General features: G+C 37.9%; 1 protein-coding gene across 3 annotated transcripts; it reads left to right on the top strand.

Annotated features, from left to right (window-relative positions):
- Positions 1–33: 33 nt before the first annotated feature.
- Positions 34–23,372, top strand: LOC132788795 (serine-rich adhesin for platelets). 3 transcript variants are annotated; one of them, XM_060796379.1, is made up of 14 exons: positions 34–509; positions 12,711–13,099; positions 13,287–13,481; positions 13,550–13,681; positions 13,748–13,890; positions 15,264–15,350; positions 15,433–15,487; positions 16,010–16,903; positions 17,994–18,170; positions 18,659–18,736; positions 18,817–19,139; positions 19,199–20,352; positions 21,402–21,602; positions 21,665–23,372. In XM_060796379.1, exons 2-14 carry the CDS (start codon positions 12,971–12,973, stop codon positions 21,946–21,948), a joined length of 3,852 nt encoding a protein of 1,283 aa, XP_060652362.1. In that variant the 5' UTR covers positions 34–509; positions 12,711–12,970; the 3' UTR covers positions 21,949–23,372. The 3 variants fall into 3 exon arrangements, with proteins under 3 accessions (XP_060652362.1, XP_060652363.1, XP_060652364.1); XM_060796380.1 differs by lacking the exon at positions 17,994–18,170 and having other exon boundaries at positions 35–509; XM_060796381.1 differs by lacking the exons at positions 16,010–16,903; positions 17,994–18,170 and having other exon boundaries at positions 38–509.

Raw genomic sequence — 23,372 nt, 5'->3', positions numbered from 1 at the left:
TATTATAAAATTTGACGTTGCGGTCACACTGGTTTCTGTGTTTGTTGCTGGCGGTCACATCGCCGTCGTTAGCTCCAACAATAAAACGCGTTGGGGCCGTATGTTTTGAATGTTGTTATACCACAAAAAAAGTGAAAAGCCAACTCGAAAGCCATGTCAAGACTTTAAGGTATATTAATTAATTTAACGCGTTGCAGTTGCAAGTAGAGCGTACTTGGATGGAGTTATAGAAAACCAAACAAAAATATAAAAGGTGCTCGAGTGCAAAGGTGCAAGTGAAAAACCTACATACATACATATACACTTATAGGTGTCCGTGTGTGTGTGAACGTAAGTGCAGCTGCCGTGTACGAGTAAATTTCGCTGTTTCCGTGTATGTGTGTCGTCGCGGTGTTGGAAACAGAATTTTGGCAGCAGAATCCACTTCATCATCAGCAGAACGCAAAATTGAAGTGCATTTTATACATGCCTCTGCGCAAAACTTAAATAGAATCCCGAGCAGCAAAGAGGTAAGTGTGTGTGCGCCTTGCATTTTATTTTTACTTCAACTATGCCAGCGTGAATGTATGTGTGATGATTGTTTGTGAGTCCGAGTGTGTGTTTGTGTGCTTGCAGTGTACGGTAATTAGCCCAATAAGTAAAATGGGAGAAACATCATTTTAGCCTAGCTAGTCAAAATACAAAAATACAACAAGAAAATCGATTTTCCTGAACTTGCAATTTTCCACGCCTCACTGACTTCACTCTGGAGCAGGCAGCGCCAAAGGCAGCAGCATCAGCTTTGGGGGAGCCGGCGACGTCGACATCGCTGTCGACGTCGCATATGCGGCGTATGCGGAACGCGTCTGGCAGACAGACGCTGGCGAATGCGGGGCAACATCATAAAGTATACATAAATTGAATTTCGAAACACGGAAGCGACGAGCGACGACTCCAACCAAACCAACCAGCAACAACAACAATAAAAACGCCCCAACAGCAAGCTCGTTGTAGTTGTTGTTGTTGCTGTTCTTGCTGGTGTTAATGCTGCAAAGCGTGTGCATGCGTATGTGTGTGCGTTCTCTCGTCCATCAGCAGCAACGCAACTTAATGCCAAAAAAAAGCATGAACAAAAAACTCGACCAGTTTTCATTTAACAGATTTTTGCAATCAGCCGGGCCTGCTGTGGCAGGGGGAAAGGGGGGGCTGGAGGCTGGGCAGCTGTCACAGCATTGAGCAGCCCTTTTTTTGTTCTCCCTTTCCATCTTCATCTCTTTCACTTACTCACTAACGCTTCGGTCGTCTGTCCGACTGTCTTGCTATGATGTGTGTGTTTTGATGACGGCACTCAGCAAACTCTCTGCTCTGTCGGCGTCGGCTTCGACGGCGACTGCGACGCACTCGCACTGATTTAAGCCCTATGCGTAAGTATGAGTGTATGTGTGTGTGTGCGTTTGTTTGCACCAATACACACGCACAACAGCATTAGCAATTCTATACGAATTGCTGTTGTTGTTTTCTTTTTGGCACTCACCGACAACGGATGCTGCTTGCGTCGCTGCTGCGGCTGCTGCGTGCCCAAAATGGGGGATGTCCCTTGTCATCCGCAATGTTCCCTCTCTCTGTCTTTCTCTTTCCCGCTCTGTCTGCGTTTACCGTGTCCCTTATTTGCCTTCCTTCCGCTAAGCACCCTTATATACGTTGAGTGTGTGCGTGTGTCGGTGTGTGTGTGTGTGTGTGTGTGTGTGTGAGTGTGAGGCTAGAAAAATTACTTTTACGAGCATTTAGCATAGGTTGTGTTTTCCTATTCGCATTTCGGTTGCCTGCTCTTCTCATCTGCCTCCCACCCCCCTTCTAACACAGTCTTTCTTCACTCGTCGTTTACTTTTATTTGATGCGTTTTTAATCAGACTGCGTCAATTTGCCGCTCGCTAATGGCGAGGGCGTCACTTGGCTTTGCCTCGCCTTATACTGCTGGTCGCCTGGTTGACTCGCTGCCCTGGTTTTTCCTCTTTCCACACACACACGCATACTTTCATTTCAATTTCCATTTCCAGTCGTCCCCCCTTTTCACATCTCCAGCTGCGTTTTATATAATTATAATTACGCGTATAATTGCAAGAACTACCTCGTTCATCTCTTTCTACTCTTTCTTTTCATTTTTTGGTCAAAAGTCTTTTTCTTTCTTTCATTTTATTTGCCACCAATGCAAATACAAAAATTCACCGTTTCTGTTGACTGACTTCTTCCTCGCTGGCATTTTGGCCAACATCGGAAGGCAAGAACAACAGAGCGAGCAACTGCAACAACTGCCTGTGGTTTCAATACTCTTCCGTTAGCTGGGTCTATGTGGAAAGTCTTGCGGTTTGCGCAATGCAAAATTATTGTCTGAGAACAAATTTATCGCTATTTGTCCCTTTCTTATTGTCTATTATTCTTATTCGTATTATTCTAGTTTTTTAAATTAAATTTGGGAATTAACTTTTTCAAAGACAACTTTAGATAACAAAATTAGTTAAAACAATACAAATTTTAAATTTTATTATTTCCTTTTTTCTTACATATTTTTGTATTTAAGGGACAGCAAACTTATATAAAGAACAAATACCAAATTAAATAATCAGTCATTTACTATATATTTTATCTTATTGGACATTTTAAATTATAAGCTTTAAGTTGTATTCGCTTTGACGCCTTCTCACTTTAGCTGTCTTTCTTCTTTCAAAGCTTCTTAGCGTTTAAGAAAGACATGCGAAACAGAAACGTGAAAAGAAAGTGCTAAAGAAACGATATCTTTACTCTAATCGTCTCATCTATCAGTTTTTTTCTTTCTATTTTACTTTTCTTTCACTGACTCTCATTGTGTTGTAAGGCCTTATTTAAAAATTCAATTTTAAGAAACGCCCACACAGAATTACCAAATAAATATTCAACTAAGTCTGAAATATGCCTGAAATTAAATTGACAGTTCTTTTCCTGTTTTCCTTAACTTTTCTCATTTTCCCCCTCTTTACGAAACATTTAGAAAATTCGCACAAAGTATAATTGTGAAAAGCGCATTGCTCTCCTGAGACTACAATCTGACTAAATAGGGGAAACGTGTCCTTTTTCACTCTTCCTCTCGCTGTGCAGCCTATTCAGCTTTTGACAAGTCACAGACACGCACAATTTGTATATTATTGTTAACGACAAACTGGCTCTCTCAAGAGCATAATCTGGCTAAATAAATGCACTCACACTTTGCTCTTTCTCTTTCCACTTCCGGTCTACGGAGAGCACAACTTGCTCTGCTGAACTTTTGTTAGCGTATTTCAGCTGCGTTGTTGCCCCTGGCATCAATTCTATACATTTTCGTATATTCTTTCGTGGTTGTTTTTCTCGTTTTTGAAGTACAAAAATACTCGAATCTATTCGTATATCTTCTTGTTGTATATCATGGCAGCAGCTGTTTGTTGTACGCAATGCCCAAAGTCTGGACAACAACGCAGATCGACAACAAAAGCAACAACATCGACAACGACAACGGCTGTCGACTTCATCAACGCCTCCAAATGCTTTTTTTTTGCTGGTCGTTTGCGAGTGGTTTGTTTATTTTAGCTTCGTTTTCATTTTTGGATAAAATAAACACAATTTTTATGAAAATTTGTGGCGACAACAGAGAGAAATAATAGCAAGAATTGTCATGCATTATGCATGCAAGCGATCTGCTGCATGTGCGACTGTCGATTGTCAACGTGTTGCAACTGGCAACTTACAACTTGACGACCGACAAACTGGCAACTGCTGCACCCTGCCACACTCCAGTTGGCCAACATGGCGACCCTGCGAAGGCAGAGAGAAAGAGATAAAAAGACAGACAGAGAGAGAGAGAGAGAGAGACAGTACGAAGTTGGCCCCACGCAAAAAATATTTTTGTTGTGACTTGGCAAAAATATCGTTGCGTATTGTCGCGTAATCGTAGGGAGCATTGGCCCCTGTGATTCCTCTGGCTTTAATGTTGCACGTTGCACGCTGTTTGGCGACATGTTGCCGCGTTGCAAGCACATTAATCATACGCACTGCAAGTAGAAAGAGAACTAGCGATCATATCTAGAAGCAGGCATTAATAAAGTTCTCATTATTTATAGAATTTTTGTCAAACCAATCAAATCTGCCATCTATAATTAATGAAGTTTTCATTATTATCTATAAAATGTTTGCCTGGACGATCAAATCGAAATTGATTTAGATGCATTTATTGTCAGAAATACTATCTTAGTCATCAAATATAGAAACAATAGTCAAAAAAGTTCGTGTTATTTCTTGCATTTTACTTTTGATCAATATAAAATCGCAATCTCAATGTAAGTTTCATTTAGAATTTTGGTCTTAAGAATCAAATCTGGAATTACGAAATAATAAAACCAGAATTATTCTGCAATCTACAATTAAAAAAGTTCTTAAGTTCTTATCTTGACGCTCAAGCCTTAAACGTTAAATAAATAAAGTTCCATTTATTTCTAGAAATATTGTTTAATTATATCTAAATTTTTCGCCTTTGCAATCAACTCTGAAAACTAAACACTTTATAAACAAGAATATAGTTATATTTATTTATAAACTTTTAGACATAGTGCGGAAATCTGAAATCTACAATTAACAAAGTTACTTTTAGTAGTGTTGCTTTGGCGATCAAATCTGATATATAGAGTTAATTAAGTTCCATTAAATTCTAGAATATTTGTCTTAATTTGAAATCAAATTGGGCGTAGCTGCAGCCAAAAAATGTATCGAAAGCAATAACGTTGTCATAGTCCAATTACTGTCAATTAAACTCTATCAAAAATCGCCTCATTTTATGTGGGTCGCAGTGGCTGTAGCTGCATCATCATCATCATCACCATCGTCAGCTGGGCTCGTTGCAAGTTGTGCTGTTGCATGATGCCATATTTGACCTCGGCGCGTGGTGCGTGACTCGCAGCTAGTTACGTGCCGTTTGGCTGCTTCACGGGTTAACACCTTTTTTGGCCAATACAATGAACAATGCTGCGATGCAAATGCAAATGTTGCTGATGAGCTTGCCAAATATGCATTCAGCTGCAACTGCAACGGCAACGCCAGCGGCAACTGCAACTCGGCTGCATTCAACATTTGGACACTCGGCATTCCGGCTCATTGCTCAACATTTTCTTGAGCAATCGCCGGAAATTGAGTTATACACATCATCAGTTACCCACTTTTTTTTTGTAGGTTTTTGGTTGGACTTTTGTTGTTCTTATCTTTTTATGCATATCTTATAAGCTATAACTGTTATCATATCGCACTCTAGCTCTTTCTCTTTCACTCCCTTTCTCGTTGGTCAAACACATTAGTCAGCATATCAACTGTTAGATAATAGTTTAAACCGTTGCTAAAGCTCATCACATGCTCTCGCCCACATTTCGGTGACCCAAAATAAGTGGGCTACTGTCCCTCGATGTGGTGCCGTTAAAAGAGAGATCTTAACCTGCTCTAAATATTTGTCTTTGGTATTATTATTGAAGCTCTGAAAGTGCTACCAAAAAATATAAATACAAAAGAAACAAAATTTTATTTAGTAATGGAGATGCTATCAAAAAATATTAGAAAAGATAAAAATTTGTATTTCAAAATATATTTGATTGAATCGGCTTTAATGCGTTTATTATTAAACTGCATTTTGGGGCTATCATAAAGAAATGCATTATCAATTTGAGCTTTTCAAAATAAAGTTGTCACTTTCATTAGCAAACATTAAAAAGTTATATTCAGTTTTATTTTTGGATGCCTCAAGGTGCTACCAAAAAATATAAAAAGACAACAAAACGCAAATAAAAAGAGACAAATTTTAATTGTATTATAGAGATGCTATCAAAAAATATTGAGATGTAAAGAAATATTAATAAAAATGAAATAAATTATTTATAATGATCTTAAGTTGCATCAACTCCAATGCCTCAATTGTTTCGCTCTTTGGAACTACCATAATCAAATGTTTTATCAAATTGAGCACTTCGAAATAAAGTTGTCACTTTCTTCAGCAAGCATTAAAAAGTTTTCTCCAGTAGTACATATTATTACTGATAAGGTACAAATAAAAAAGAAACACCTTTTTTCCGAAATAGAGCTGCTTCCAAGAAACATAAAAATACAATAATATATATATAAAAAGCAATACATTGTTATTAAATAATGAAAGCGCGTCCAAAATATATAAAGTAAACAACATAAAATACAAATATTAATAGAAGCAAATTTTCCTTTTAGTATTTTGAACAAAGCATAAAATTGTAATAACGCAATATAAAAAAAAAAACAAAACAAGAAATAAATATTTATTCAAAGCTGCAGATGCCATCAAAAAATATAAAAACAAACAAAATGAAAATATAAAAAGAAATAAATTTTTATTTAAGAGGTGTTCCCAAAAATAGAAAATATCAAAAAAAAGCAAAGAAATATGAACATAAAAAGAAACAAACATTTACTTTGAAATATATTAAATGGAATTAGTTCTAATTAGTTGAATATTGGGATTTTTCGTGGAGTTATCAAAGTGCATTAACAAAATATAACTTCCTATATTGAGCTTTTAAAAGCGCTTTTGCCACTTTATTTGGCAAACTTATTAAATCTTCAACCAGCAAACAGTTTACTCTACATTCGTTTTCTTAATTTTGTCACAGTTTGTTAGTAAGAAATCTCATTAGATGGCTCATTATATCAATCAAGCGATTAGCTTCTCGTTGCGACCCCTTTCGATAAGCATCGAACTAATATATCAAATGAACACAGTTGTATTTTGTTGTGCTTGAGAGATTTATTGTCATACCTCGCAACTGAATCACTGCTAATGTCGCATTCTCTATTTTGAATTCTCCATTCTGCATTCTCAGTGCTCGATTCTTCAAAAAACGGTGTCAGCTTAGCGACTGCTCCTTAAATTTCAACCAGAAATTTCGAAAATTTGTATGAGGCGGCATTTATTATGCTTGTTGTTGCCTTTTTTTTACACACCATTAAAAAATCGTTGGTGGAAAATGAAAATGTGACACGCCTTTAAAAAATGAAATAACAACTTGGCTAAACTCAACGCAAATGAAACTTGGGGCTATTTTTGGGTAATTGTGGCCTGCTTTCATTATGCTGCTGCTGTACTTATGAACATGGAGCATGGACTGGACGTCTAATGCGACCTCTCAGTAATTCCAGCATTTCCAGTTCATTGGCGATGTAATACACATATTACGCAGCTAGAAAGAGAAAGAGAGGGGAAAAGAGAGTGAGGGAAAGGGAGAGTATACAGGAAGCGATGACAAGATTGTAGGTCAACTGGGAAAACGACAACAATTGATTGCTGCATATATAAATCAAAAAAATAAATAAATTTATAACAATTTTTTGTGTACTCTCAATCGGGCAACAGCGTAAACAAACTGCAAGCAACAAAACAATTCATTAAAAGTTCATTGGAGACGCGCCCATTGCGGGCCATCGAATTAATTAAAGCAGCCAACAGAGTGACAGAGCAAGATAGCAAGAGAGCAGAGCGAAAGAGACAGAGAGCAGTAGCAAGAACTGGGGGATTGGGTAACCAAGGGAGTGAAAGCTGTACAGCAAGATTGAAAGAAATTGTTTTTATTATTTCGTGGAAAAGAAACAACATGAACATCATGCAACGCTTATAACAAGTTAAAAAACTGAAACAACAGCAACAGATTCGACTTTAGAAATACCCTGTATCTGTACAAAAAGACAAGTTCTAAGAAGCATAGAAATCGATATGTGTAAAAAGAAATGATTGTGTTAAGAAATGGACTGAAATTTGTTAAAAGATGTGAGAAAAGTTATGTGATAGAAAAGCAGATTGTTTTTTTTTATATATCTGTTTAATGTACCTTTTGTTTTTTTGCAGAGACACGCAAACAAGACAAATCAATCAAAACTTTTAATTTGGTTTTCGTATGTGTAAACATTAATACATAACACACATAAAAATACTTTCCGTGACGTGCATCAATAAAATCTTGCCTTTTGTTTTGCTTGCTATTGTATTTTCCAGCCGATAGATAAACATTTTTTTATTAAAAACATGCTGCTAAAATCACAGAAACTGTTTAGTCAGTTGATTTGTGTGTTCCGCCAAAGGTAAATCAATTCTTCATCAATATAGAGATGTGATAGCTGTCTGTTTTCTCTGAAATCATAATCATAACTAGATCATACAGATTATTAGCGCAACTGTTGGAAATACTTCTAAAAGATTCCGGCAACAAATATCAGCTAATAAAATTAATTTTAAAATTGAGTCATAGTAGCCTGTTTTTATATCTGTATCAAATTTTGTTATTACATTTCTTAATTCATACATATATTTTATTGCATAATCTTGAGAAGCATTTTATGAATTTATTATAGTGATAAAAACGTGTGACAATCTTTTGTGGTCTAAAGTTTCCTAAAGTTTTGATTACAATTGAATAACAAATATGAAAGTTGTTTCATTGAGTAAACATCACAAGCAGCTGCTGTTACTCAGCTTATTTCATTGATTGATGTACGCAACGATGTACGGAGCAGAAAGATACAATACTTTGCATATAGGAAGATTTATGAAACTGGAAACTCCAAAGCGTTGTTGTGTTGTGTGTGGCCAAAAAGTAGGCGTACTCTCAGTTTGGAAAAAGCACAATGTGTATGTGTGTGTGAGTGTGTAAGTGTGTGTGTTGTATACGCAGGGTGCATTGTGCGTTCAACTGGGTTATAATGAAAATAAATTTGTTTATGCGCTGACTGCGTTGCGTTTGGCTCATGGAAGAAAGAGTTTCTTTGTTGCCTCATTGAAGTTGCGGCTGCTGTTGCTGTTGCTGTTGCAGTTGCAGTTCAACATCAGTTTTGTGTCACGTAGCTAGCAGAGTCTTTAGAATACTCTAGATTATTCATATGTGAGCAGGGTAGTTAAAGAAAAACACCTTAGTCGCCCACTTTAAATGTAACGTTAATTGGCTGCACTTTGGCCCAGTGGCTGCGAAGTAAGATAATGAAATGCCCGCAGCGAGGCAGAAGGCAGAGAAGGCAATCAGCATGCCACGAGCAGCCAATCCACATGCAACATCCTCTCAGCCTCAGCCTCAGTCTCAAAGAGTGCCACTCAAGTATAAATGCATGGCTAATCACATTATAGATAGCGATATGTCTTTGTGTGTGCGGCACTTGAATAGCGCCTGTGGCTTCAAAAGCAGCGTGGGTGAACAACAACAACAACAACGACGACAACATCATCATTATTATACCACTCATTACTATCATCATCATCATCATCGTAATCATTAAGTTTATGGATTGGCGCCTTTTGTTCTGGCCTTAAATATGCCCAACTCTCTCGTACCTTTATTAGTTTGCTTTTGTTTGTTCAATTTATGAACTTAACTCTCTCGACTCCATTGAACTCTGGCTGCAGTTTCATTTCAGTGTTGCATGCTGCATACACACACAAATAGTGATGCACAGTCACATATTCGACACAATGGAAAAACTTGTTCTCGACTCGTTATACCCAATGTTCAAATCAAAATGAGCATATTTGTTAATACACAGAGAGAAATCATTGATATATTTATGGACGAAATATAATCCAACATAAATATAACTAACACTTAAGCTAATACTTAAAATCATTATACAGAGTTTTCCAAACATAGGGTATCATGATTACTACTATTTTTAGAGTGTTTGAATATGCAAAATTCAAACAGTCAAAATGATTTTTAACGACCCTCATAAGGCTATTAAATTGGATGTAATAATTGTTGGCAGCACTTATGAGGAATATTTTATTACGATTTTTATGTGTTTTTGTGCACTCAATATTTATTTTTAGCGTTATAGATCATAAAAGAATTCGCCTTTTGTCTATGATATTTCAATATTTATTCAAACTCTGTTACTGAACTCTGCTCTTTGCTGTTAAAGCGAAACTAATCTTTGATTGTTTTTTTGAAGTGCATCGAATTTTTGTTTTTGTTTTTCTGTAATTTTAATACCTTATTAAAATAATAAGAAAACAGAATGTTATATGTAAACAAGTGTTTTCAATTATAAAAAAAGAGTGCTTACTAAATTAGTCTTTCTTTACTTAAAATATGTTATAATTTGTAGATCGGATTTGATTTGATTTGATTTATTCTTTCACGCTATAATAGCTCTAAAAAAGAAATGAACAATATTTGTTGTAGTATTTTAGCATTTAAACTATCTTTACAAATTCGGAATTTCAAATTTAAAGTGCAACTAATTTGAAATATAGTTTCTTTCATATTTTGCAGTCTTGCTTTACGCAGGGTAGCTCGCAGTCGAGCATACTCCTTTGCTCTTTTGTTTGCTTGTTTTTCGGTATTGTTTTCAGTTTGTATCTGTCTCAGTCTCTGTGTGTTTGTCCCTGCCTGTTTTGCATTTGCCGCAGTGCTAATTCATTTACATACACACAGAGCCAAAGACAGAGATACTCAGCTACAACAACACCCACAAGAACTTGCCGGTGTGCTGGTGCGTTGGTGTGTGTGTATGTGTGTGTGTGTGTGGCTCATTCTCATTCATGCCAAAACTGCTGCCAACTTGACTGATGGCCCCGGCATGCTTGGCTGCATTTTAAGTTCATCTATTTGTGGCATATTGACTCTGTGCTTCGCTGCTGCTTCTTCTTCCAGTCTCCAGTCTCTACCTGCTGCTCCCCTGACTTTTCCTCTCTGCTAACTCCCTTCAGTCCCCCACCCACTTCTCTGCTCATTTGCTATGCCAAGCAGCGGGCGGAAAGTGCTGTTCAATTAATATTGTTGCTCACTTTGAAAATAAACAAATTGCAGTAGAGAAAGACAGAAAGAGAGAGACTGCGGAATAAAAACTGATAAAAGGGAGTGCATACTAGAGAGAGATAAAGACAGAGAGAGTACTAGAGAATATTCTCTAACATTTCTTGGCAGCTTCGTATTTATGCTAACTCCTCCGGCAGCCAGCTGTGCGTTAATTTCAACTCATTTTTTTTGTGCTCTTCTCTCTTTTGTTGCATGTTGCATTTATCATTAATTGACTTCGAACTTCCCCTTCTCCCTGCTCAGTCCCAGCGCTGTTGGCATATTTAATGCCTCAATTAAGTCGTTTTCCAATTTCGTTTTTCATTTTTATTAGTTTTCCACGCATTCGAAGTCCAAGTCACAATTTCAGGCCAAACCCATTTCACAAAAAATGTTCTGCTGCCTCACTGCAAACTCACGACACATGTTGGCAAGCTTGTGACCTCATTCAGTGAGTGAGTGTATTCATGAGTGCTGAATGATTGTTTCTCTCAAATGTTTGAACTTTTGGGGAATGCCGTTGGGCATTTTTCTATAAATAGTCGCCGGTCATTGATAAGCTCCGTTTTAAATGGCATGCATGGCGACGCTTTGCCGCAGATTAAACCAAATCGCGCATGATTTATCAATGGAATGGCGTTATAATCTTATCAATTGCTATTTACTACGCGCCAGCGATAAAAATGTAGCTCAATCCCATCATTCATTGGACATTCTTGCAAGTTCTCTTTAATTAGTTTCAACTGTTCTTCTTCAACCATTAATCTTGGCTGCTTGCAGAGAAAGATATAAAAAAAAAAACATTTCTGGTGTGTTTTATAGGAAATTCTTGGAATTGTTATGAGTCATCAAAAGCTGCGAACAGTAGCCGAAGTTTTTCATCGATTGATCAGTTGTAGAGTTTATTTTATTGCTGTATTCTAAAAGGGGTTTATTTAGAATTTGGAATAGATAAGAATTACTTTTTTAGCTTTTTTTATTGCTCACTTTTAAATGGGTTTTATTTAGAATTTTGAATATAATTGTTTACGAATTAGTTTTTTTTTAGTATATTTTATTGGTATATAAAAATTAAACTAATTATTTTATTGCTTTATTCTTACGAAATTTGAATAAATAAAAATACGGATTCTGATTATAGTAGTATATCAATATATATCAAATATATGTTTTGCTATATTTTAGTATTTTTGTATATAATATTATGCACTTACCGGTTTAATAATATTAAAAACGGATATTAGATACTCGAATGTGACTTTTTGATTGACTCACATCTTATATGGGAATTTAACCGATTAAAAAACATATTTGTTTAAATAAGTACATACATATTTACTCAATAGGTTTGTTTATTTTTCTACATAATGAAACGTGTTATTCATAACTGCACAGTATTATCAATATCGCTCGAATATTCAAACAATTTTCAAATATTTCACAACTTTCCATTTCCATTTACGATGATGATGATCATCATCAGCGTCACATTAATAACAGGCGCTAATTTCTAGTTGGGCAGTGGTGGGGGAAAAGACAACATAAAAACACAAGAAAAATAGAAAACAGTTGTTTATGATAATTACGTATACGTAGAGCAGTTAGTTATGCGCTTTTGGTGAATGGGACTCACACAAATTGTGTTGACTTTTGGGTGCAGGGTGCATGATGTTGGGGGTCTTTGACCCATTTGGGGCAGCCACACAAGGCAACTTTGGGTTAATGATAATTAAGCACTTAATTAACATGAGCATAAGTCTGAGGTGCACTTAATCAGCGAGGCGAGACCTTTATGATTATATGTATGTATAAATGAGACACATGTTTTCTATTTTTTTTTTGTTAATTTGAAGACACATAAATAATTCACATTTTCTTTTGCAGATGACGTAAATGACACCCGACAACCTTCCATATAGAAGATAACAAACAGCAACGACGACTGCACAAACAAAAGTTGAAAGAGCTCTCACTTTTTTTTGTTTTGTGTAAAGTCCGCTCACCCCTCTCACTTCTCGCCATATATAATAAGTGCAAGCGAATTCGAAAAACGAAACTGAAAACGAAACTCAAATCGTATTCTATCGTTGGAGACCGAGATATAGTATTACAGTTAGTAGGCTAGCGGCAGCAGAAGCGGGAGCATGATGAAGTCGCCAGACTTATCAGCGATGTGCCATCGATGCGCGACGTTGCCAATTTTATTGCTCGCTTTGCTCTTGTTGTCGGCGGCGGCAAATGCGGAGCGGGATTTCAATGTGAATGACTCGCAGGTAAGGAGAGGGAGAGAGGGTAGTTGCAAGTTGTAGTTGCAAGCTGCCGTTGCAGCTGCAACAAAACAGTGGCATGCCACAGCCGCTTGTCATTTTCGCTGTTTAATTTTGATTGATGGCGGCCTGACACATTTCACTTGAAACTGTTGAACTTATCTTTCTTTCGCTCATGATGCGGTCTTTGTAGGTGCCGGTTATTGAGCCCAAAGATGCGCCCGCCTACAAGCAGGATCCGTATGTGACGGAGCTGATGCGTTGCCAGCACTCGCAGTCCGAGATTGTGCTCTCCCTGCTGCTGCGCAAGCATGATTGGAGCGATCTCAGCACAGCCAAGCGCGCCCAAGTGCAGTCCAAGCTGTCCAAGTTCTTTGCCATACCCCGGGTAAGTCAGAGTCTCTCCGACTGCATTCCATTCCCACCAAACTTGAGCTGACATTTTCCATCTCTCAGGAGTTTATTACACTGGATTCGGTGGCCAAGCGGGAGCTGACCAACATGCACAAGCTGGCGATGCGAAAGGGAGGCAAGGGACAGAAGCAGCTCGAGGCGCTGAATCATCGCTTGGGACGCGCTAGTTTTATGGTATATTAATTGAATGCTTTTTATTTGAATTGTGGTTTACTCAAGATTTCGTTTACTTGCTTGCAGATCGGCTGTGGTGGCAACTACTTTAGTATGGGAGAACCGATTGCCAAGCAGATAGCTCACCAGATCAAGGATGGCACCATTGGCGCCTTGACAGAGGAGAACTTTGGTCTGTGGTTCATTTGGCGCAAGGAATTGAAGTCCAGGTGAGTTGGGGTAGCAAATGCTGAAGAAGTTGAAGGGTGGAATAATTTAATTTACCCTTAAGGAAGCAATTTTGACAGGGTTGAATGGAAGGTAAATTTTATTTATTATTTTGGGATACATATAGCACTTAAAATTATGAATAAATAGAAGTGAGTAACTTAAAGACTATTCAAAAAGTATTATTAGGAAAGTTGAAGGAAGGTATATATTATATTTCATTGCCCACTCTTTAATAAAGTAATACTAAAGGAGTTGAAGAAAAGGAATGTTTCAGGTTTTATGGAACACTTTCATTAGTGCGACAATTAGGTAAAATTGAAAGAGTTTAAAGGCTGGAGTACTTTAATTTGTTGTTGATAAAGTAACATTTAAGGAGTTGCATGAAGGGAATATTTTATTTACTATTGTTTACTTTTATGTAAAATGGATAAATTTAAATGGAAGCAATATTTTATTATTAAGGAACTACACAACTTTCTTAAAGAAAAATAAGGCAGCACCGTTTTAGTTAATATTAAAAATAGTAATATTAAAGAATGAAATATTATAAATAACATTATTTGTCATATTTAGAATTGCAAAGAGAAATGTATTGATTTATTATTATATTTTGGGAGACCGAACTACAAAAACAATATAAATAAAGGAATTCTAAGAACAGAAATAAGCACAACAAAAAATATAATATAAATGCATTGAAAGAGTTGAAGGGAAAGCATTTCTCTATTCTTCTAGCAATCAGTAAACTTGAAATGAAATGCCTTTAATTTATGTACTTCAATTAAACAACGTAATAAAAAAAAACAATTGTGTGCGCAAGAGCGAATCAATGTGCATGTTAAGTAAATTTATGTTATGTTAATTGAATACAATAATTTGAATATTGGAATTTAATTGAATATTCACAAAATATTTGCAATTTTGCAAACCATTCAAGTGTAATGATACACATCGATTTAATTGAAGGTTCTAGAATGGACAAAAAGCAAATCGAACAAAAAGCCAATAAATCAAATCAAATGTATACAAATGATAACTTTCCATTTCAAATGCGTTTCATTGAAATGTTTCAATAGTGAACTAAATCAATCGAATGAATCACATTTCAATACACTTGTGTGCAGTGCACAAGGGTAATTGACTGATTAATATGAATGTGTGTCAATATTAACAAACACTGTGCTACAATGTTTTTCGATGCTTATGAATTGCTAAATATAACTTTATTTTGTGCAGAATTCGAAGAAATTGTTTGAGTAACAGCATTCAAATAAAATTTCCATATTTGATAGCTTTATCAAACGAGTAACAAGTACTTTTTGGAATTCTGTTTAACTGACGATGACGTCACTTCATTTTTATTTCATTGCAGATCACAAAGAAAGCGTCGGCAATCGGAGGGCAGCGGAGCCGAGGAGGATGACTACGACTACGGAGACGATGATGAAGAGCAGGCACCGTAAGTGAAGCAAAGCAAAGTCAAAGCAGCTGGCTGGCAAATGATTAATACTCCCTCGATATTTATCTATTCTGTTAAACAGGGAACCAGTCACAGTGGTGCCAACAACACATGCGCATCGTCATCATCATGGCGTGGTGAGTGTTTCTCCAAATATTCATATTGTTATTGGTTTATACTTTTGTCGATTTAAATGAGGTGTTAACTGTTTTGGTTAAATACAAGTGAATAATACTATATAAGAATTAAGAGAGACATTATGATGTGTGGAATCCATCGATGATATATTGTTTATGCTTATGCACTTTGTTGATAATCCACAAAATCCACACACAAGATCACAAACTTACAAACCACACAAGAAAGATCACAATCACAATCATAATCCACACACACGATCCACTTACATCAAATACATAGTGTTGGTTTAAATGACTTTTTGATGAAACGGTTCTTTAACATGTGTATATGTAATTCATCATATGGTGTTCTCGTCTCTTTTTCTTCTCTTTTTGCCATTTACATTCTCTCTCTTTATCTTTCTCTCTCTCTCAAACTCTCGCTGTGCTCATTTACTTACTGTTACTAACATTTTTACGAACAAAAATGAATGTAAATTATACATAAACAACAAATACTACCACAATTAAAATGTAAAGTCGGAACAAACGGAACAAACTGCGGGCATCAGTTCTTCTGCTTCTTTGCCTTCCTCTTCGTCCGTTTCCTCGACGCCTGTGGGCAGCTTGGATGCCGAAATCGAGGAGAGCGTCTCGCAACTGGAATCGGTTATAAGCAAAACGATTGAGAACACTAAGAACATCAAGGAGTTGCCTGTGCTGAGCGTCGACGAGGATGTCGACGATGTCGAGGATGTGGATCTGCAGCAACTGGGCGTGCCGGCAGCGCCGGTGATTGTGGCCAGCAACGAGAAGCAGCTCGACACTGAGCTGAGCGATGTGGATAAGCAGCTAACCACAACGGCGGCATCCGCACCTGGCAACAGCAACAACGACAACGACATCCAGGTTGACACTGCGCTCGTCACTGCTCTTGATGTAGCTGAGCACGCGGCAACGAGCACCTCACAAACGACCACAAGCCACAACAACAACAACAACAATAATATACTTGATACACCAGAGACATCTGCATCCAATCCAGCCACCTCATCCGCATCCTCATCCGCATCCGCATCCACTTCATTTGCCAGCAGCGAGACTGTCGAAATGTCGACTCCGCCCGCTGCTGCTGTTGGCTCATCTACAGCAGCAACCACAGTCATGAGCAGCAGCAGCAGCTCAAGTACAGTGGCTGCCATAGACACCGATACGGTTAATACTCTAACAACAACTCCATTGCCCATACTCTCATCATTTTCAACAACAACAACTTCATCGTCATCGCCATCGTCATCCTCATCGGCAACAACAACAACATTCGAAACATTACCGACAGTTGCAACTATGCCAACAACAACAGCAACAACAACTACATCTCCAACAACAACAACAACATCTACAACAACAACAACACAGTCACAAACGCCAAAGGTAATGTCGCTTTTGTGTGTCTGTGTGTGTGTCTCTATGTGTGCGTCTGTGTGTGTCTGCGTATCTCTCTCTCTCACTCACTCTCACAAACTCGCTCTCTTTATATGTATGTGTGCGTCTCGTTTTGCGACAATTGTAACTGTTGTTTAGTCCTCTCTATATACAAATGTGTGGGTGTGTGTGTGTCTGTGTATATATATATTGTACTGCGTTACGTTTCGTCCTCGTCTCCCCCATTGCCTTCTCCTCTTCCCACTTTCAGTCAGCAAACACCCTTCTATATATACCGTTATAATACTCGTGTTTGTGTTGTAAACATTGTTGTTTAATCGTTAGATACGTTGACAAAGGACCTAACCTCAAACAATAACCAAACAAGATGTTAACATGGCGAATTGCCGAATTCCAGTTGCTATAACTGCCGATTTGCGGATCGTTAAGATATATTCTATATATAGTGTACTAGTATTTAGAATATTATTTATTTCTAAGATCAAACTTATGCCTAAGTTACTGTATAGTTCTATATGTTTACTAGTTTACTATAGCGTAGTCGAATATTATTTTGTATTATTTATTAGGAACTCAAATATTTTGTATATACATAGTTCTTATGGTTAAAGGGTTTTAACTGCAGACATAACTTCACACATTACTAATACCTTACTTTGCACTATAAAATTAGAAGTTTTTGAGTATAGGTGGAAGATTTTATTGGTATTAATAACTAAAAATGTAAAAAAAATGAACTTAAAATATTCAAAACAACTTTAAATATGCCTCGATATAGTTGAAGTTTCCCGATAGCACTCATGAATAAAACTCTGATTACACATTGATGTGCTATCCCTTTGAAGCTAATCTCATTTTTAGAGTGTTATCTACTCAAAGATACCTAAAAGTTCTTAAAAACTTATTATTTAGCTGTCATATCATTGAAATTGTATAGTTCTCTAGTTTCTCGTAACTTCTTAAAAGGTAGAAGACCTTTCCCTCCTTGATCACGTCCCGTTTTTTACTCTCGACCCTTTTTGCTTCGCTTTTTGATTACACTGCAAAATTGATGAATCGAAATTGTATAAAACTGCAGCCGAATGAAAATGAGCTTGAGCCAAGGAGCACCTGGCCGGTCACGGATGTGGCTGATGCTGACACGCTAGCCACAATGCGTTCCACGCTGGCCGAGATCGATAGCGAAATCGAGATCGAGGCTGAAGCTGAGTCAATGTCCACAACAACGCACAGCACGCTCTCAATTAGCCCTAAGGTGAACTAAAAATAAAATAAAGAAAAAAAAGTACCCAAAGTAATGCATCAATGTAGATTTATATATCTATAATTTAATAAGCTGCACTTTAAACTGATACGCAAGTATCTGCATCTTATCCTGACCTCCCCCTAAAGCCAATTAAGGGATTTCCACAGAGTTTTTCTTTACAGCGAATGCACTTAATCCTCGTTGCCCTCTCCGCCCACATTTGGGTTGCCAATCAGCTTCCCCCGCATGTCCTTTTCAACACACATTGCATGCGAATATATCTCTTAGTGACTAAGTACTATCTATACATGTGTATGCATCTATGTATCTGTATCTTTGTATCTATGTATCTGGCACCCTCTCAATAAACGCTGCCTGCCTTTTAGCTCAACACTATTCAAGCATGACACTAAAATAACTAAAATGAGAACGCGCGCGCTCTGCTGCGTCAATTAGCCAGCTCATATGTCATTTAATGAGTTCTCCGTATTTCTCAGGCCGGCGAAGCGGTTGATGCTCTGGAAGCTGCTGCGGCAGGCAATGGCAGCAGTGTCCCCATCCTGACCAGCAACGAGGTGGGTGTGGCAATCATGCTTAACAAGCTAATTAAAATGATTTTATGACCATATTTGTTTTGTTGCCCTTTTTTTTGCAGTTGGATGCTCCCTTAGCTTCGCCCATTCCCGCAACGACCCGGCAACCACAGTTGGACACCAGCAGCAGCACCACCACAACCGACAGTTCAACGGATTATGTGGAGCCACGACAGGAGAACACCACGCCCATCATCAAGATGCGGCTGCAGAAGCTGGCGGTCACCTCAGGCAAAGCATTCAGCTTTGTGGTGCCCATGGAAACGTTCCACGATGCCGAGGACCAAAGCAATCTGCGACTTGAACTCACCGACAAGGATGGCCACGAGCTGAAAGCCTCATCCTGGCTGCAATTCAATGCCGACAAGCGAGAACTCTACGGACTGTAAGTTTAAATAGCGCCATAATCTTTAAGAGCTTTCGCTAACTTTATGCTTTCGACAGGCCACTCGATGATGCCGTCTCCCGTTGGACGTATCGCCTCTCGGCGACCGATTCGGGCAACGCTAGCGTTACGGAGACTGTGGAGATTGCTGTGCAGCAACATCGTGCTGTACGCACCATCAATCATGAGATCACCATTGCTGTACGCATTAATGAGAAGCTTGGTCACAATATTGACTGGCAACTGAAGCTAATCCGAGCTGTGGCGCATACGCTGGGCGATGGCAGCAGCTCGGCGCTTGTCGTGCGTGAGATACGTCAGACTTCGCAGGAGCCGCAAAGCGCTAGCTTTGTGTACTTCAACGAGACGCTGCCCACCAGTGAGTGTCCCGAAGTGGAGCTTAAGGATGTGGTGCGTCGCTTGAATGCCGAACGTTTGAGTGATCTTGTTCTGCCGCTGCTGAGCATACAGTCCATAACGGGCCAGCTGATTGGCACCTGCCAAAAGACAGAGTTAAACAAGGTCAAGCCGACCACTCAAATGGCCAAGAACTTGCCGCCAATGCCGCGCAATCAGGTGGATCGCGTGAGTGCAACGGTGGGTCAGCTTCTCGTCTACAAGGTGCCCAGCGATACGTTCTACGATCCCAACGACAATGAGCTGACGTTGTCGCTGAAGACCAAGGATCACAAGGAGATCAGTCCACGCAATTGGATGCAGTTCGATTCCAAGAATCAGGAGTTCTACGGCATTCCCAAGGGCGGTGACACGGGCACCGAGGAGTATCTGCTGATTGCCGAGGATAGCGGCGGTCTGAGTGCTAACGATGCTCTTGTTGTGGTTGTTAGCAACGCCCAGCGAAAGGAATTGGCCATGAACTTTAAGGCGTATCTGGCCATTAAGCATGAGAACTTCAATGCGGAGCTGCAGCGCAAGTTTGTTGAGCGCATTGCTCAGCTAAATGGTGATTCGAATACCAATCAAGTTCTTGTGCGCACCATCAATCAAAACCATGATCAGGATGGCGTCATTGTCTACTTTTACAACGCTTCGCTCTACAAGATGAACAATCGTTGTCCCCACAAGGAGATGGAGGATGTGCGCAGCGTTTACTTTGATAGCGATCTCAAGCTTAAGCCCGCGGTTAGGCATGCTCTTGGAGCTGAACTCAATCTAACTCAAATGTCGGCCATGACTTCGAGTGTCTGTCAATGTGAGTTGCAAACACAAGCTGATGATGTGAATTGTACTAATGATGGTATAAGGAATCTCTAAGAAATAACATGTTTTTAATGTTTAATTTTGATGTTGTAATAAGTTTTTTAACATCGCCCTTCAGAAGGGATTTAAGCAGATTCGAATTTATGGTAAACAAATGGGTACTTCAACGAAGATGACAATTGATACCAAAAAGAAATTTGTATATTTTTAATGTATGTATTTTTATTCTTATGTTTGTAAGTTAGAACTCAAGTGTTAGTGCTATAGTAACCTTCAGTTTTTTAATTTATTTGAATATGCTCGATGAAAACGATGCAAGGCAATGTCTTTAGTTACATTTTTCCTTTCTGTCAGTCTATGGTTTTTTTAGTATGGACTATTTTCGTCTATATTTTCTTTTCTAAAATCTTTGTGAAATAATTATAAATTCACATATTTAACATACATTTGATGAAAAGAATTGCCACATTTTGTGCGTCGCCTTGCAACAGTAGTTCAAATTAAAAACAAAATCTAGTTAATATTTTTTAATCATATAAATTTCACAAATAATTTACATGCAAGCATAACAATTTAACAATATGCGGGTTCCGCTCAAAGCAGTGCCTAAACACTTCGACGTAAAAGCTTCTTCTCTTCTCTTCTGATTTTGTCGGGAACGAAAGTTCCTATTTTGTATGATTATTTTGGAATCGCACAATTGCCCAGACTTAACCTTTGCTCTAATTAGTGCTTTTCAAAATCAAAAATGTAAGAAAAACAAAAATATAGTATAATATAGTTTTTTTTCACTTGGACCTCATGCCCTTGTGTGTTATAAATATTATATTTTAAAACTTTTTGATTTCACATGAAATATATACCATTTGGATAAATTTTAAATTTAGATTAAATTACGTTTACTATTTAAAAAAGAATCACACATGTGAGTCCTTAAATATGTTTTGGAGGTCGGTTCGCTGATATGTAAATAATGATAAAAAATGCTTAAAAACTAAATGTAACAATAATATAAAGTAATGTTATCTCTTTCCATTGCAGACACCGACTCGAGTGATATTAATTCTTTGGATAATCTGCCGCCAAATCACAAGGAGCCCAGCTTGAAACCAACCTCACCAGAAGAGTATCTGGCCACGTTTATACTGCCTGCCGTCATCATAGTGGTCATGATTATTTTGGCCTCGATTATAGCCTGTTGCTTGCATCGTCGTCGCCACAAGAGCGGCAAAATGGAGTTGGGTAAGTGTTGGAACTATAAATAACAAACTATTTGAATACGAAATTAACATTCACTCACACAGGCGATGAGGAAGAACGCAAGTCGTTCCGCACCAAGGGCATACCTGTTATCTTTCAGGATGAGTTCGAGGAGAAGCCCGAAATTGGCAACAAGAGTCCGGTTATACTGAAGGACGAGAAGCCGCCGCTGTTGCCGCCCAGCTACAACACATCCAACATGAATGGCGACAACGATGTGGATGAATATGTGCCACCGCCAGCTGTTGTGTTGGGTGGACGCGAGGTGCGAGGGAAATCACCAGCCACGCCCTCGTATCGCAAGCCACCGCCATATGTCTCGCCATAAATGTGTCAACAACAATAAGTGAACGAAACAAAGAAAGCAGAATAACAAACAACAACAACAATGACAGGCAGCAAACAAACACAAACAATAATCATTACGAAACAAACAACTAATCAACCAAACTTTAAAGCGAATGCGAAAGATTTCTTCTTAAACTTAATCTAAACGAAACTTTTGTGCACCAACAAAAACCAAAACAAACAAACAAAAATGGAAACTCTACTCGGAGTTGGATTTCAAACTGAATTTGAATTTCGAATTGTGTTGTAAATCGAGAGACCCGCCCACAGCATGAATGGAGAATATTAATCAAATGGTATTATCGACATGGACGCAACTGTAAAACAATCAATTAAGCGATTTCAATATGCGACTTGGCAAAACACTTAAGCTAAACAACATCAACAACTACAACTAAACATTTAAACACACTATGCTGCATATTATTTATCTAGTATGTACCTTAACTTATACGACACAAACAAACACATACACACAAACCATTTAGCAAGCGCAAGTGCTTGAAAAACACACACACACACACACAACAATTTATAGAGTAGCATTTAAAATGTATGTGCAAAAAATATGAAAAAACGCGGCCAGCCGCTGTTTTAAAATGCCCTTTGCCAAGGTGACAAAAAATCGGAAATTGTATTTAGCATAAGTTCAACAATTTGTAGCAGCTTAGCAGACATTCAGCTTGTTCTTAAGTCAAGTTGTAATTGTTTAAATCATTGGGCCTGTCACCGTCCGCCATCAAATTTTTAATCAATTGTTAAACTGGCCGCTGCCACAGATAACAAAAAAGGAAATTCATTTTGTACCACATTCTGAGCCAATCGTTAGAAGGGCTAGAAGTTGTTGGGGCATAATAGAAAGTATATGCAGTAGATAGTCTAGTATTATATAGTCATCATATCATTCGATTCATTTATTTATTGGCTATGCTGTTAGTTTCGTATTCTTAGCACACACTTCCCTTGGGCAGGGGGCATTACGCTTTGGGTTTTGAGTTTTGCATTTAGGTTCTAAGCAGAGAAAAGTGTTTTTTGCGTGTAATGCCTATTGTTTTTAGTCTGTTTTTTTTTTATATAACAAATAATATTTGCTATACTCAATACAGCTGCCAATTTGAACTGCGCTCACAGTTCGAACGCGACAACAAATACAAATCAAAATAATAGTATTCAGAAATTCCTACAGTTGCCCCACTAAGTGCTTCCTCCATACCACCAAGATCATATCCTCAAATCAAACTATCCTCACACACACACACATACACACACAAACACAAAGAAACACACACTAAGTATATCAAATCATTACTTAAAGTAGCCCTTAGTTTTTAAAATTGATTTTACAAGCGCCCCAAACTATATATGATTAGAATATAAACACGTATTTATATACTTAAACTTAAA

Source organism: Drosophila nasuta, chromosome 3, assembly GCF_023558535.2.
Source record: "Drosophila nasuta strain 15112-1781.00 chromosome 3, ASM2355853v1, whole genome shotgun sequence".
NCBI lineage: Eukaryota > Metazoa > Arthropoda > Insecta > Diptera > Drosophilidae > Drosophila > Drosophila nasuta.
Note: the sequence above shows the minus strand (reverse complement) of the source record. Positions and strands in the feature narration are given on the sequence as shown.